The sequence below is a fragment of the Leptodactylus fuscus genome, chromosome 2 (assembly GCF_031893055.1).
Source record: "Leptodactylus fuscus isolate aLepFus1 chromosome 2, aLepFus1.hap2, whole genome shotgun sequence".
Classification (NCBI taxonomy): domain Eukaryota; kingdom Metazoa; phylum Chordata; class Amphibia; order Anura; family Leptodactylidae; genus Leptodactylus; species Leptodactylus fuscus.
The window spans coordinates 262,371,796-262,389,355 of NC_134266.1; the positions used below are offsets into that span (position 1 = coordinate 262,371,796).

A 17,560-nucleotide genomic window follows, 5' to 3' on the forward strand; every position below is an offset into this window, starting at 1 on the left:
GATCTTTTCATATCCCAGAGTATAATAGGTGGAGGCCCAGTGGAAGTGACAAAAAAAACAAAACATTAATACACATCTTCCGTTGCCTCTTTTGGGCACCTTTGTGCTATCTGGCACCCAGTGGTCACTGTTGAGACCTACGATCATGGGCTCATGATGTCATCACGAGAGCATCATGCACCTTGAGGAGACCCAAAAGAGGTAACAGAACATGAGTATGAATGTAGCAGTTGTGGAGCCAGAATACTTATCCCGTCGGCTCCTTTTCATGATCATTCCCATAGGTTAATATGGATTCACACTATGAAGTCTGCGCCTGTCAATGGTATTGGACTGGTTTCAGCAAAGGTGAAGTCAGATAGCATCGATCCATTGTACGCCATACTTGCCTTCTAAACTAATCCTGACATTTCTGAGGTCTGTATTATTGGAGAATATTCATCCTAATTGAACATTCCCATGTGGGAGGTGAAAGGTTCTCATGGCTGACCCCCAACTAAAGGATCTAATTAGAGCAATGGGATTTGTTGACTGGGGGCCAACACATAATGTTATCTTGGAAGGTTTTTATTAGAGAAGTCTATATGACGTCATTTCCCAGATTAATATAAGATATTTAGACACAATCCTGTTCTATTACAGATAATCTTCAGTTACTCGACTAGAATTAACATTGTTTCAATTCAACACAAGTAAATACATTGCAAAATCCAATTTCTTTCCGATAGCCCAGGGCTGGTTTACATGATAATATCTCCTCCAGCTTTGTAATATCGCACAGCCCATGTTCCAGGGAGTCCTTCATCATTATACATTGGAAATCTAATCATGTACACGCTACATACAAAACGTCACCATCGGGGGGTAGAGCTAAAAAAAAAAATCACATCGCAAGCACTATGAGTTATGGAGAATAGGATGCCGAGGCTGGATATAGCGATAAGATGTGGATTCAGAGATGAGTCTGTTTGGTGGAGAAAATAAATCACAAATCCGAAATTATTTGCCCAGTATCTGAAATGCGTCAATTCAAAAATATGTAAAACCAAGTGCAATACCATGTACGACCAGTTGGTGCACTGTTTATAACAAGCATGCTCATGAGCTTTATAGAGCACGGTGCATTGTTACACAGGTAAGTGTAGTGCAGTACTCCAGTGCCCCACCTAGTGTTGGAAATATTTAGTACATGAAAAGGATTTTCCTAAGAAGGAATTAGGCAAAGTCTGAATTTGGACCTTACCTATCAAGTCATTAGGTGGTGCTGTAGAGTACTGCTGTACACTTAAGGGGCATTAGGTGGTGCTGTAGAGTACTGCTGTACACTTAAGGGGCATTAGGTGGTGCTGTAGAGTACTGCTGTACACTTAAGGGGCATTAGGTGGTGCTGTAGAGTACTGCTGTACACTTAAGGGGCATTAGGTGGGGCTGTAGAGTACTGCTGTACACTTAAGGGGCATTAGGTGGTGCTGTAGAGTACTGCTGTACACTTAAGGGGCATTAGGTGGTGCTGTAGAGTACTGCTGTACACTTAAGGGGCATTAGGTGGTGCTGTAGAGTACTGCTGTACACTTAAGGGGCATTAGGTGGGGCTGTAGAGTACTGCTGTACACTTAAGGGGCATTAGGTGGTGCTGTAGAGTACTGCTGTACACTTAAGGGGCATTAGGTGGTGCTGTAGAGTACTGCTGTACACTTAAGGGGCATTAGATGGTGCTTTAGAGTACTGCTGTACACTTAAGAGGCATTCCAGATAATGGCCCCTCTTTGCCTTCATTGATTTTAGCTTGTCTAGGGTTATGGCCATTGCTGCGGTCTGGCAGCAGTGGCTACATTTGCGTGGTAAAGATGGCCTCGGCTTCAGGTAGCTTGCTGCCCAAACCACATTCTGTAGTTCCATTGTGGTCTACATGCAGCAATCCATTAGGAGTAGTGGCATGTGAATTTGTCACAGTGGCTATGGACTCTTCCAATACCTCTATTCCTAGGGTGGTGCAGTGCTATGGGGGCCTGCAGTCTACCTGGTGGAGGTGGTAGCTTCTCTTCCTGGGGTGTGTCAGCTTTCTGAGCCTGATGGAGGTTGGAGTGCTCATGATGGTTGCACTGGAAATAGATACTGGAGACACAAGGTGTTCAGAAAAAAGAGTAACTTGCAGCTTTAGGTAGGTAGGATACAGGCTAGCAGCTTCTGCACCCAGAGAGGGTCTTACAATTTTGCCAATACCTGCTGAGGTCAAGGAGGCCGTTGGTTCAGCCGGTTACAGTCTTCACTCCCCTTGTGAAAACAGTCTCTACTCCTCCAAACTAAGGCCCCTGAGATCTCAGGATGGCGCAGACTTCTTTGATATATAGACTAGATTTGGAAAGCCTTCTTTTCTCCTGACTATGGCTGTTGCAAAAAACTGGGCTGGATGGAAGGTCTCCAAAGCAGACAGGGGTCGGGCTCAAGATCACAACTATCTTCCCCAAGAAACAGAGAAGTTTCCTCCACCACTCCAGAATCCCCCGAGCGGGTTATACCAAGTCTCTTCCCCCATCTACAGTGGCAAAGTCCCAATTAAAGTGATAAACACTTTTAACAGTACAACACAGAATATACAACAATATACATTTTGGGCACCCTGGTGGGACGCTGCATATGCTTGGCTCCAGGGTATGGCAGTAGTCCTGGAGCTTTTCATTCATACTGCAGAGCGATGGCGTAACTAGGAATGGCGGGGACCCGTGGTGAACTTTTGATATGGGCCTCTCCTGACCAATCGACATCTCACCCCCCGCACGATTATGCCCCATAGTGGCCCCTGCATACAGTTGGATGCCACCATAGTGGCCCCTGCACACACAGTATGTTGCCCCCATAATGTCCCCTGCACACACAGTATGTTGCCCCATAGTGGACCCTACACACTCAGTATTATGCCCCATAGTGGCCCCTACAGACACAGTATTATGTCCCATAGTGGCCCCAGTACACAATATTATACCCCATAGTGGCCACTACACACATTATGTCCCATAGTGGCCCCTGCACACAGTATTATGCCCCATAGTGGCCCCTACACACAGTATTATGCCCCATAGTGGCCCCTGCACACAGTATTATGCCCCATAGTGGCCCCTACACACAGTATTATCCCGCATAGTGGCCCCTGCACACACAGTATTATGTCCCATAGTGGCCCCTGCACACACAGTATGATGACCTCATAGTGGCCCCTGCACACACAGTATGATGACCCCATAGTGGCCCCTGCACACAGTATTATGTCCCATAGTGGCCCCTGCACACAGTATTATGCCCCATAGTGGCCCCTGCACACAGTATTATGCCCCATAGTGGCCCCTGCACACAGTATTATGCCCCATAGTGGCCCCTGCACACAGTATTATGCCCCATAGTGGCCCCTACACACAGTATTATATCGCATAGTGGCCCCTGCACACACTATTATGTCCCATAGTGGCCCCTGCACACACAGTATTATGTCCCATAGTGGCTCCTGCACACAGTATTATCCCCCATAGTGGCCCCTGCACACACTATTATGCCCCATAGTGGCCCCTGCACACAGTATAATGCCCCATATGTCCCATCGTGCACACCCATGAACAATTATTATACTCTGGGGTCTTTTCAAATGATGTTTTGAAATAATAGATGGGATTTTACTTGAGGATACTCCAAAGGTTCTCAGTAGGGTTGAGGACAGGGTAGGATGGTGGCCACATCATGAATTTCTCTCCTTTTATGCCCATAGTAGTTTATGACAAAAAAATTTTTTGTACCATGGACGAAAACGTTTGGTAACAAATGGCATATACTTTGCAGAAGTCATTTCCATTCCTTCAGGGAATCTAGGGCCTACCAGCTATCTCATCATGATTCCTGTCCAAAACATGACTCTGCCAGCTTCTTGCTGACATCACAGCCTTGTTGGAACATGGTGGCCGTCCACCAACCATCCATTACTTCACCCATCTGCACCATCCAGGGTTGCACGGCTCTCATCAGTCTTCGTGTATGTCTGGGTCCACTGCAACTCTTCCTCTCCCCTCACTACACTCCTTCCATCCCCAGCCAACCCCTCCTGTCCCCTCACTTCCCGTCCCCTCCCCTCACTACACTCCTTCCATCCCCAGCCAACCCCTCCTGTCCCCTCACTTCCCGTCCCCTCCCCTCACTACACTCCTTCCATCCCCAGCCGACCCCTCCTGTCCCCTCACTTCCCGTCCCCTCCCCTCACTATACTCCTCCCATCCCCTCATTTCCCATTCCCTCCACTCACTATACCCCACACGACATACTTACCTTTCCTTCCTGTCAGGTTGCGTCATCAGCAACGCATGCACAGCAAACGATTGTGGGCTATTGCGCATGCGCAATCTGCCTGGCATCATCAAAAAGATGGCTGCTGGTGGTGATGTGGGCCGGCTACGTAGGGAACAAAAGAGGGGGAGTAATTTAAAAGGGAGGGGAACAATGAGTGTGAAATGGAGGTGTACTAATGGAGATCTAGGATTCTAAAGATGGCTGCTGGGGTGTAGTGGGCGGGCTAGCTAAGGAAACTGGGAGGGGGAGTGTGTGAGAAAGGGAAGGGGCCAGTCAGTGAGAGAGGGCAGAACAGTGAGGTATACTGGAACTTGTACAAAACACAGAAGTGGAAGTTATAGATGTAAACAAATGCAGAGAATGCAATGAGCTCTCCGAGAACTCCAGAAATCACTCAAAACACTGCTCAAGGTATTTGTTAACCCATTAGTAGTACTAACAGACCTTTTTAGTAAAATTATTTTTTTACCCGGAAAACTCCTTTACGTTTACACATGTCGAGTGTTGGTATAAGCTGTATCGTGTGGGTATAGGAATGTGACCATATGACCACTCAAGGACCCTTTAAGAGCACACGACTTGTATAAAGTAAAACCTTTTTCTCAAACCTCATCTTGAGCCCAGCGCATGTACGAGAAGTCATTGATTGTCACATTACTTGACATTTTCCGTGTCATTAGTCCTTCCATTGTCGTTGGGCTCTCGCTGGTTTCCTCCTTTGCTGTAATTGGCGGTGCTGAGTGCTCTATTGATCACAGACAATCTGCATATTCCCAGGTTCATGGCGCTCACACATCTGACTGATCAGAGCCAAGAAACAGTGGGAACGATAGCTTGGCAGACAGGAGCGCTTCATCACCTTTAATGATATTAGGGAGGTGCAGATATGGGGGATGGAAACCACTAGCAACCTCTGAAGGCGACCGGCCTGAGTTGTTTATGCACCTGAGGAAGGGCAACTAGCCCGAAACGCGTTGTGCTTGTTCGTTGATATTAAAGTTTTGGAAGATTTTCTGGTTGACCATTGGTGTTTGTGCGCGCGTATCCCCACACCTCCACGCCAGCTTGGGTAAAGACCCTGAGGGACGTTTTGATCTCTGGTGGATGTCTGATCATGTTCTGATCTCTAATAATCTCTGGTGGATCTCTGCTAATGTTCTGATCTCTGGTGGATCTCTGCTAATGTTCTGATCTCTGGTGGATCTCTGATGATCTTGCGTGGATCTCTGACGACGTTCTGATCTCTGATGATGTTCTGATCTCTGGTGCATCTCTGATGATCACTGGTGGTCCCACTGATCAATAGAATGGGGGTCCCATGTCTGTACTTGCTTAAAATTTTAAAAGTCCAGCAAATCGGCATATCAAGAACGCTTTACAAATAGGGGCAGGGTTTAGACAAATCCCACCCAAATGTAGCTGCACCTGTCCACTTAACCGAAGGTCCCGGGGGCATAACTTAAATGTTCCAGCTTTGCTTATTGAAATTTTTGTAGTATCTTTGTTCTTCATCCGAATGGAGAGGCGATCACTAGAGATGGCTGAATCAGTTCTCTTCAGACCCCAGAGTATAATAGGTAGAAGCCCAAGGGAGGTGTAAAAAACCCCCCAAACAATTCTACTCACATTCTCTCTGTATTTCTACAACTCCTTGCAGTATCTGCAGCTCTTTCAAGTCCTCATTTATGCTTCTGTCTCCAATCACAGGCCTCAGTGGTGACCCCGGGCACAACATATCACCAGTTGTGTTTTTTGAGATTGCTTTCTAAAGGAATGGGAAATATTTCGGAAGCCCTTATACTTCTCACTTCTTCTATATCCATCTTTGGCTCGGGCTCAAAAAAGTGCTGCAAAATCAGTAACAAATAATTCTCCACTGGGGGACTACTGAGGCCTGTGGTTGGGCCTAAGGGGTCACATCAGGTGCACTGACAGCATGAAACTTTAACACAATTCTCAAGATGTTGGTGTGCGCCATGAGACCACTGAGGCCTGATCACAGACCTCAGCGTTCCCCCAGGGGCATGGGCCATCAGCCACACAAGGGAAGAACTCAAGGGAGTGTTGGATGCTGCGAGGATACTCAGGAGAGGGGAATATCAGTGTGTATTATGTGTTCGCACCTCCATTTATTATGCTCTGGGGTAGGAAGATTTGGGTTTGTGTTGAGTCTGACATTTTTGGAGAATTCAAGTTACATCTGGTTCAATCTAGACCTGTTCGGTCATCTTTGGTGCTGGATGTCAGAACCTCACCATCAGATAATCGTGACTAGAGATGGACAAACCAACTCATACCGAGCTGGGTTTAACTTGAATATTACAAATGGAGACAAAGTAAAATGGCTGCTGCATTATACGCTGGAGTCTTTTCAGACCCCAGAGTATAATAGGTGAAGGCCCAGGGGAGGGGGCAACAATTGAACATTCATACTCATCTTCCATTCACGCTTTTGGGCCTCCTTGCAGCGTCCAGTGCTCTCCTGGTGATGTCTTGTGCCTGCGATCACTCCTGAGGGCTGGGACTGGACCAGTAGCGGTCACATGGGCACATTGAGCGTTACGACATGTCGCCAAGGAGGCCAAGACAGAGTAACAGGTGCTGCAAGGAGGCCTAAAAGAGGTAAAGGAAGGTGAGTATGAATGTTTTTGGTTTTTTTAACACCAACCCTGGACCTCCATCTATTATACTATAGGACCTGAAGAGACAATGTCAAATCAAAATATACTACAAAAATAGCACAGAATGTTGAACCGGGAAATCACTGGGTGTTGATGTTGGTGGATACGAAATTCTGAAGTATTAGGTTCTTTTTGTTTTTTCCTCTCTGGTCTATACTAATCTCGTCGTTCCCTCTCCGCAGGCCCGCTTTGTGAATAGCACCTGGATGTTTGGAAAGGGCATGTGCCATGTCAGCCGCTTCGCCCAGTATTGCTCCCTGCACGTCTCTGCCTTGACCCTCACAGCCATCGCCGTGGACAGACACCAGGTAAGACATACGGCATCTGTGCACTTCCTTAAGCAAGTAAATGCAGTGTATTGAATGTTACTTTTGGGTCGATAACCTGTCGTCTTGAATGGTTTCATTGAGTGACGCAGAATTGTGGCTGTCACCTGCTGGGGTTAAATGTAAGCCGGCGTGTTATCTTCTATTATCTCCACGTCTTCAGTACATTTCTTAAGGAGCCTGTTCAATAAGTGAAGTACAATATACCGGCGTTCATGTACTTTAAAGGCCAAGATCCTCAATGCAATCATATACAAGCACTTTACTGAAAGCCATTGTGGGACATATCTCACTGTAAAGAGCCAACCGGCTGCTATGGAGATGATTGACTTTTTGACATATTACATATCCAGGGTCAACTCCAGGTGTCTTCGAGCTTTTTCGGAACAGATACGCAAAGGATCCTGTATATCCAACCTGCAATTTGACATGCGAACAGGATGTTTATTTACATCTGTATGGGCCTTCATTGCACTCTAAACGGTTCCCCTGATGTTGCCGCCATTGTCAGACACATTCTTCAACATGTAGAACATCTAGTCGGTGCAGGCCATGGACACGTCCAGGATATCAAGGTCCTGGGCTTAGGTGTGATACAATTTTGGTAGAAACCTGTTTTTTTTTATATACATATAAACAGCCATATCAATGAATTATGGTAGAATTTTTATAAAAAGTATAAATAGTTTAGCATGTAAATCTGCAAATGCAAAGTAAGTTCTGGAATGTCGGAATGGAAAATTGGATGGGTCATCCATATCACATCGATGGGCTCCGACACCCGGGAACTGTTTCAAGAGTGTTAGACTGGCCCACCACAGAGTGCACTGTTCTTCTAATTACATCCTGGAGAATAGATTTGCATATTTTTTACCCAGAATCCCTAGCGGAGCAGGAATGACTTGTAAGTCTCCGTACGCCTATGTAGGCACACACTCTCCCTGATGTGTACGATTATCCCCTGACCCTGGTCTATAGTTTCTCACTCTGCCAAATCAGTATCCCTACACTATGCTGAGGAGGCCCAAAAGGCCGTAACAGCGCTGTCCATAGCTGGGAATCTGTTCCTTTTGGAATAGAAATACTAATTTGGCAAAATTACTTCATCTGGTCCGCTCAAGGAACTCCAATTCAGCACTGGTTTTGGTGATGGCTACGGCCTTTTCACTAAATACCAATCACTTTAAATGTTCATATACAGAACCCATAATGGAGCTGTCCATTCAGATGTTTGTACTACAGGTCTTTCATTCACTTCAATGCACTAACCACACATTACAGTCATCTGTTATTATACTATAGATACAGTAAAGTTGCAATCCGGTCATGGTCACTACCGACCTGCTTTCTTTTCCTAATTTTTCTTAAATAACCTAAACTAATACATTTACTGTATTCTCATGATTGACAATTACCACCTATCCACAGAATTGATGGGGTCCCACGATAAGAACCCCACGACCCACCTACTCAGTAAGAAAGTGATTGAATGGTGTTGGACTAATGTAGATACAATAGACAAGTAGAGTGCTTGGATTCCTCTATAAGTTCCTGTGGTAGTTTATAATGGTGGCACCATGTCATCTTACAGCTCAGTTATATCGCTATAATCCTATTAATATTATAAATGTGAAAGTTTGTGTGTTTGGATGTTTGTGTGTTCGGATGTTTGTTAGTCAATCACGGAAAACCCGCTCGACCGATTTGGCTGAAATTTTCCACAAACATAGTTAATACACCCCATTGCGCAATAGGCTACTTTTCGTCACAATAGCGCACATACGTTTTTCCCAGGACCCCCACAAACCCCAAACTCACATCACCATCTCTGCAATCTCACACACTTTGGACCATAGCAAGCCACAAAATTCCTATTGCCCTCTACAGCCTCGCCCCTAACCCCACACAATCACATATACATATACTTTACCACTTTGCCCCTCACCTTAACGATACTCCAGGAGGCTCTCTTTAACGCTCCAGAGCAGCCATGTTTGCCAACCCCCACCGCTCTGACAATCCGCGACACCGCCCAACCATGTCAATACCCCTAGGCGGTCTAATAAATGCAAAAAAAAAGTTTAAAAAAAGTAAAAAAAAATATTAAAAACAAAAAAAAAAGGATTAAAAATTCAAATCACCCCCCTTTCCCTAGAACACATATAAAAGTAGTTAAAAACTGTGAAACACATACATGTTAGGTATCCCCGCGTCCGAAATCGCCCGCCCTACAAAGGTATACAAATATTTTTCCTGTTCGGTAAACGCCGTAGCGGGAAAAATGATCAAAAGTGCCAAACCGCCGTTTTTTCACTGTTTTGATTCTGATAAAAATTTGAATAAAAAGTGATCAAAGCAATAACATTTCCTGAAGATGGTAGAACTACAAAGTACACCCGGTCCCGCAAAAAAAGACGCCATATACATCCCCATACACGCATGTATAAAAAAGTTACGGCTGTCGGAATATGGCAACTTTTCAAAAACAAATTTTTTAACAGTTTTGGATTTGTTTTTAAGGGGTCAAAATGTAACTAAAACCATATAAATTTGGTATCCCCGGAATCATAACGAAACACAGAATACAGGGGGACATGTCATTTTGGTTGCACAGTGAACGCCGTACAACCAAAGCCCGTAAGAAAGTCGCAGAAATGCATTTTTTCTTGAAATCCACCCCATTTTGAATTTTTTCCCTGCTTCCCAGTACATTATATAGAATAATTAATGGCGGCATCAGGAAGAAAAATTTGTCCCGCAAAAATTAAGACCTCATATGGCTCTGGGAGCGGAGAAATAAAAACGTTATGAGGTTTAGAAGGAGGGGAGTCAAAAACGAAAATCAAAAAATGCCATCAGCGGGAAAGGGTTAACTTCAAATACTTCTGTCCCAAAGTCACTATGTAAAGTTTCTCACAACACCGTATATATAGCAGCTCAAATACAAGTTAACTTCAACACAAAAGTCTCACGTATTCTCTGAATTACAGAAAAAACAAGATACAAACTTACATTTCATATCCCATACCTTATACACAGTACGAAAACCTTACCCACGCCTGTATATACCCACTGCTACAATCACCGCAGACGAAGTCGCGGGTACCAGCTAGTTTACTATAAATGTGCAGAAATTAATGTTATACTTCTTATAGTAATGGGCGACTGAGCTTATTTATTATATCTCCTTAAGGTCATCATGCACCCCTTAAAGCCACGGATATCCACTGTTAGAGGGGTGGCTTACATCGCTATCATATGGATCATGGCGACTTGTTTCTCCCTGCCTCATGCTATCTACCAAAAGCTCTTTACATTTGAATACAGGTGAGTGAATGAAATAAATATACAATGTACATGAATGTTGATCCATAGATTGTCCACTGCACGTTCTTGTCTAAAATGATGATGTCCATTCTGAGCCAGGATTTTTCCATTGTGATATTTCCTTGTGATATGACCTTTCACCACCTCTACCAACATTTTGTCTCCACCGCTCCAATGACCCCAGTGCAGTTGGGATTTTTCCCCAGCCTCCACTGTTCCCAAGTCCCGATCAATTAGATATGGTGCCCAATATGATAATTAGACTCTACTGTCAAGTTCGTGGTCTTAGGGCAGAGCAGTCAAAGAGTTTGGAATCTCATTGTTTGTACTCCTGCTTCTTCATCGTGTATCCATTGTTCCCTTCAGTTGCACCTATTGGTTTAAGGTTGCAATGCTTACCCGTCAAGCTTTGGCTGGGTAATTTAAGATTAGGGTTGAGCTGATCTTGAGATTTCAGGATCGATTTTAAAATCTGATTTCCGATCATTTTCCAGCTGATCTCAATTGCTATAGTGAAATTTGCTCGATCGCCAATCGGGATCTGATCTTTTCCGATCCCGATCGCTCAACCCTATTTGAGATGCAGAGCCAACCAGTGTGCTGTCCAGGCCAGAGCTGGGGCAGGGTATTTAAACCTAGCTTTCCTATTCCTTCTCCCCAGGGTATAATAATAGGAGGCCCATAGGAGGCATCTAAAAATAATAAACAGTCATACACACCCTTCCTGAACATTCCTGGTCTCCCTCACGACATCATGACACTGATAGACTCCATGAAACCACTACGAGTGCTGACATCATCCAGGAGGCCAAAAGAGGCCGGAATACGCCCGGAAACAAATACCAGATACTGTGAAGGAGCCCAGGAGAGCTGAGCTGATGGCCAAACCTCTAAAGATATGTTTTTGTTCTGTGTTCTGGTGGTTTGGCCCAAAAGATTCATTCTGGCAGAACTTGTTTGTCATGAACTGGAACTGGAGACTCCAGAGCATAATAATAATTCCTGGGTCGTTAACCCCAAAAGATTTTGAGTTTGGCAAATTTTGGAAAATTTGTAACAAACCTGGCTGGTTATAAACCAGATTGCTCATCTCTACCCCTTAAAGGGATTCTACCATTAAACTACCTTTTTTTCTAATGAACACGTCGGAATAGCCTTAAGAAAGGCTATTCGTCTCCTACCTTTAGACGTGGTCTCCGCCGCGCTGTTCCGTAGAAATACCGGTTTTAACCGGTATGCAAATGAGCTCTCCGCAGCAATGAGGGCAGGCCCCAGCGTTGAAAGGCCGATGAGCGCATCCCCATTGCTGCCCAGAGCTCTTTCCTGCGCCGCCTCCTTCTTCTGCAGCAACTCCGCCTCTTCTGGCTTCTCTTGCTCTTGTAGTTGTATACAGGAGCATAGAGAGGCCACCCCAAAATGGCCGGCGGCCAGCTCCTGTATTGAACTGTAAGAGCGGCTACCCAAAAATGGCCGCCGGCCATTTTTGGGTAGCCGCTCTTGCAGTTCAATACAGGAACCGTCCGCCGGCCATTTTGGGGTAGCCGCTCTTGCAGTTCAATACAGGAGCTGGCCAGCGGTCATTTTGGGGTGGCCTCTCTATGCTCCTGTATAGAACTACAAGAGCAAAAGAAGCCAGAAGAGGCGGAGTTGCTGCAGAAGAAGGAGGCGGCGCAGGAAAGAGCTCTGGGCAGCAATGGGGACGTGCTTATTGGTGTTTCAGCGCTGGGGCCCGCCCTCATTGCTGCGGAGAGCTCATTTGCATACCGGTTAAAACCGGTATTTCTACGGAACAGCGCGGTGGAGACCACGTCTAAAGGTAGGAGACGAATAGCCTTTCTTAAGGCTATTCCGACGTGTTCATTAGAAAAAAAGGTAGTTTAATGGTAGAATGAAAAACAGCCAGTCTTGATCTATAGAAATGCTTGAAGATCTGTTCCAGGTCTCTCATCCTGCTCATACCAAGTGCCGGTCTGCATCACATATCTTGGCTGCTGGATGTAGAAAGTGAAAACACAGTCTAACACATTACAAGTGAGGACAAATGGTTCTTTTAGATTGAACAGCGAGTGTATAGCGATCCAAGCCCGGATGGACGAAGGCCAAAAACTTGATCTTTTGTTGCATCCGACAAAAAAATGCCTCCCCATATGTCAAGTCTTACTGAAGCCATAAAATGAGACTCTGCTTGGCAAAGAGAGTTGGAAACAAGAGACAACCGCGTAATAATCTGTAAATATTTTATTATAGTATTTGCTTTTTTATTGCTTTTGAATATTGGACTTGGAATTGAATATTGGGCATTTAGCAAAACCTCTTTCCATTTGGTCTACTTTCTGGATATGATCTCCTTTGGTTTAGCAGTTGGTAGACCAAAACTTTTAATGGTTCTGCACAGGGACGTAACAAAAGTCTTTTGTCCGGGGCCCCCTACCCCTTCCCTACAGCTAATTTTTGACAGTGATGGTTATGGGTGCTGAAGCGGTATCTCAGATACTGCAAAAGGACACAGCTGTAGTACCCAAAACTGCAGTTATCAAGAATATGATGAGTGAGCAGCGCAGCGCCCGGCATATAAAACCAATATTGGAAGCTACATGCTTTGGGAAACAGCTGATCTGCAGGGTCCTAACAGTCTAAGAGATATAAAGATCAGTAGGGGTCCAACACCTGGGGCCCTTGCTGATCAATTCTTTGAAGTTACTGTGGTGCTTTTGTGAGCACCGTGACTCCTTCCCTATTCTCATTGCACAGCATCAGTTTTATGATCACCAAACAATGTTATTATAACCTGTAATAATAGTGCATGGCTGCTATAAAACAGATGGCGTGTGATGTGAATAGTGAAGGGGCCCCATACAGTATTATATGCTCTACAGTGGCCCCCACATAGTACTATATGCTCCACAATGGCAGCCACACAGTATTATACACTACACAGTGGCCCCCACATAGTATTATACACTACACAGTGGCCCCCACGTAGTATTATACGCTCCACAGTGGCTCCCATACAGTATTATATGCCCAGCAGTGTTACCCACACAATACTATACGCTCCCCAGTGGACCCCTACACAGTACTATACGCTCCACAGTAGCCCCCACATAGTACTATATGCTCTGTGGGCCCTCACACAGTATTATATGCTCCAAAGTGGCCCCACATAGTATTATATGCCCAGAGGTTGCCCCCACACAATAGTATACGCTCCCCTGTGGACCCCTACACAGTACTATACGCGCCACAGTAGCCCCCACACAGTACTATACACTCTACTGTGGGCCCCCACACAGTATTATATGCTCCAAAGTGGCCCCATGTAGTATTATATGCTCCACAGTGGCCTCCACACAGTATTTTATGCCCAGCGGTGGCCTCCACACAGTATTATATGCCCAGCGGTGGCCCACACACAGTATTATATACCCAGCGGTGGCCCACACACAGTATTATATGCTCCAAAGTGGCCCCAAAGTGGCCCCCACACAATATTATATGCCCCTTGTTGGACCCACACAGTATTATATGCCCTGGCTTTTGCTTACGTTAATTTTTGCTATCCACCCATAAACTCAGTGATTATATCCCAATATCAGATATGGCATGATTAATGCAACCAACTAAAGTCTACGACAAGGATGGCGAGCGCAGCTGGATGGTATTATCTTCAGAAATGAAGCTGAGAAAAGCTTGAAATCAATTAGGTGGTCTCCTGCCGACAGCTACTGGCACCTTATCCGCTTGTTGCAAGTATAATACATGCTTTTCATCATCATGGCAGAGACCGATGCACCAACCAAATACATCATGGAGGGCACTGGATTTTCTGTAAATATATTCTACAGAGAACTGCGTGATTAACAGGCTGGGAGCTTATATAGAAATAGCCTACTGTTATCTGTACTGTCCAGAAGACTCGTATTATACACAATACACTAACTCTGCAGAGATGTAAAACTGAATTCTGGGTAGTGGCCACCAAACCTCTTATGGACTTTAATAATAATCCAGTATCAACTACTTAAAGGGGCACTCTATGAGTATATCAATATGAGTATAACTTTCTAATGTACTAGGTGATCCATGAGTGATGGGGCTACTGATAGAAAGGAGAAAGATGGGGACCTGATATATATATATATATATATATATATATATATATATATATATATATATCAGAGCATATCTATGCTATATTCTTCACCGTTATCTATGGATTGATCTTCTTTCATATAAGTCAGGGTTCACTGCAGGAAGATGATGCGAGGCAGGAGATAGAGAGAACTGTGCAGCTGTAGGTGAAGAGAACACAGTTCTCTCTATGATTAGGAAAGAAATTCAACACCTTTCTACCTGGTAAGAGGTTTTCTGTCCCATCATTGACATTTCTATCCACAGGATAGGTCATAAGTATGTGATCTGTGTGGGACTGATACCTAGAACCCGCACAGATCAGTTGTTCCAGCAACCTAAAGGTGTCAGAAGCTTCTAGCAGAGTGGAAGCATCACTTCTATTTAAGTACAAGGAGTGGCACTACAATGCTATGCAGTGGAAGGGGCTCCTGAACCCCTTCTATTAGTTGAATAGCATTCAGTACCCAGAATCTGATCTGTGCAGATTCCAGGTCCCCCGACCCCAGCAGATCACATACTGATCTTTTTTTTTTAATGTAGATTGGGAATCCATATAGAGCTCACAATGTACAGTATTTCTTTGGAGTATGGGAGGAAATCCACACAAACACGGGAAGAACATACAAACTCCTTGCAGATGTTGTTCCTGGCAGGATTCGAACCCAGGACTCCTGCACTGCAAGACTCAGTGCTAGCCACTGAGCCACCGTGTTGCCTCGGTAGAGCACATACTGATCTATCCTATGTTTAAGTCATTAGTATGAAAATCTACTTGGAGCAAGAAAACACCTTTAGGGGACAGCTTAGCAGGGACAGAATTACACTTAATGGGGTGAGGTTTGTTCACTTAGTACCTTGTACATACTATATATTTTTTAAGCAATAAGAAAAAATCTTTGCAAAGATTGAACAAGTCTAGTTTTAAGTTAGAAGACCCAACAGTGCCAGATTCACCTGTTTCCCTAGTGATTGAGAAAAGTGCTCATAAAGCAACCATGAAAACAAGTGCCCAGCCACTCGCGCCTCACTGTCCTCTCTGTTCCTGGCACTTGTCCCTATAATAAATGCAGGACAGAAAGGAAAGCTGAACACAATGAGCACGTTACATTCAGCCATTTCTAGGAAACCTACAGAGAAGATCAATAGACCACTCCAACCCTCTTCGACCCTGGACCACCATGGAAGTTGCTATTAACCCTATCCAATACCCTGAACCTTCACAGAAGCCAATATAAAATTCTGCACTACCCTGTTGTCTAAACGCGACCTAGTAGAGACATATTTGTATATATAGCAGACCTCTGGACCCCTCCCTGGCACTTATTGGGGGTATTTACCAAATGTAATGGTAACCTTTAGTTTAGCACTTACAGAACACTGTTCGAAATATTCATGGTGACAAGTTCCTACGAGCAATCTCAGGATTTTTATTGCATTTTCTTTCTCTATAGATAGAAAATCTAATTCAATATTCTCTTTTATTTCTAGTGAGGAGAATATACGAAGCTTATGCCTCCCCGACTTCCCAGAACCTTCTGACCTCTTCTGGAAGTATCTTGATCTGGCCACCTTCATCTTACTCTACGTCCTACCATTACTGATCATCTCCGTTGCTTACACCACTGTCGCCAAGAAGTTGTGGCTCCGGAACGCCATTGGAGATGTCACCACCGAACAGTATTTTGCCCTTCGTCGAAAGAAAAAGAAGACCATCAAGATGTTGATGCTTGTGGTTGTCCTCTTTGCTGTCTGCTGGTTCCCCTTGAACTGTTACGTCGTCCTCCTCTCGAGTCAAATAATTCGTACTAACAATGCCGTTTACTTTGCGTTCCACTGGTTTGCCATGAGCAGCACCTGCTACAACCCATTTATATACTGTTGGCTCAATGACAATTTCAGGTCGGAATTAAAGGCCTTGCTCAATATTTGCAAGAAGCAGCCTGGACCACAGGAGGATATGCTTCCCTCCAACTTGCCTTCATACAGAGTGGCTTGGCCTGAGAGCCGAAGCTTCAAGAGGTCATTGGTGTCACATGCCCTCCCGTCATCTTCTAACATCCAGTCTGGAAAGACTGATATCTCAGCGGTGGAGCCCATTGTCTCCGTTGGCTAATCTTACATCGACATCACCAAGGAACAAGACCAGTTAATGTTCTCTTTGGATCCTTCAGTCACCGGTGCTCAAGAAACCATGATGATGATATGATATTTTACTTGAATGTATTCCACAGTGGAATGTTTTACTGAATGTGTAAAGACATGGAGCAAGAAGAAGACCTCAACTAGAAGACAAATGACTGAAATGGTTAGAGGTAGTTGTGGCACCAAGGATGGACATGGTGGACCTAAGCTTTGTGATATCATGAGATGGACAACCGTTCCGCTGGTACGGCCTACGCAATCACTTTGTAAGAAGCGCATCTGCTTAGTGTACATTGTGATTTCATTATTTTGCTGCTAAGTCATCTTTTGTACAATGTCGTGTGCAAATGAAAGAAAATCATTAAAATCCAGACAATGAAATGAAGGCAGATCATTTATAAATAAAGAGATGCAGTCACAATGGCTTGGTGTGCGTATACTTCGTATGACATCAGTAGATCATTCTTCAAAGATCATGCCAAAGCCGTCTATGATACCTTCAATACCTCGGCAACAATAGGCTTCCCTGTGGCTAGTTCTAGGGTGGCATTCTTCACTGAAATTGATTATTGTTCAAGGGTTTTTTCTGGCATCCAATTTTTGGAGGAATAGAGCGCTTTG

General features: G+C 44.6%; 1 protein-coding gene across 1 annotated transcript in view; it reads left to right on the top strand.

Moving 5' to 3' along the window:
• Positions 1-17,323, top strand: part of GPR83 (G protein-coupled receptor 83) — a 28,969-nt gene extending 11,646 nt beyond the window's left edge. Inside the window, exons 2-4 of the mRNA XM_075266135.1 lie at positions 7,193-7,318; positions 10,530-10,663; positions 16,286-17,323. Of these exons, the coding sequence (XP_075122236.1) occupies positions 7,193-7,318; positions 10,530-10,663; positions 16,286-16,910 (885 nt within the window). The 3' untranslated portion in view covers positions 16,911-17,323. The remainder of the gene's footprint in view (positions 1-7,192; positions 7,319-10,529; positions 10,664-16,285) is intronic.
• Positions 17,324-17,560: the final 237 nt, after the last annotated feature.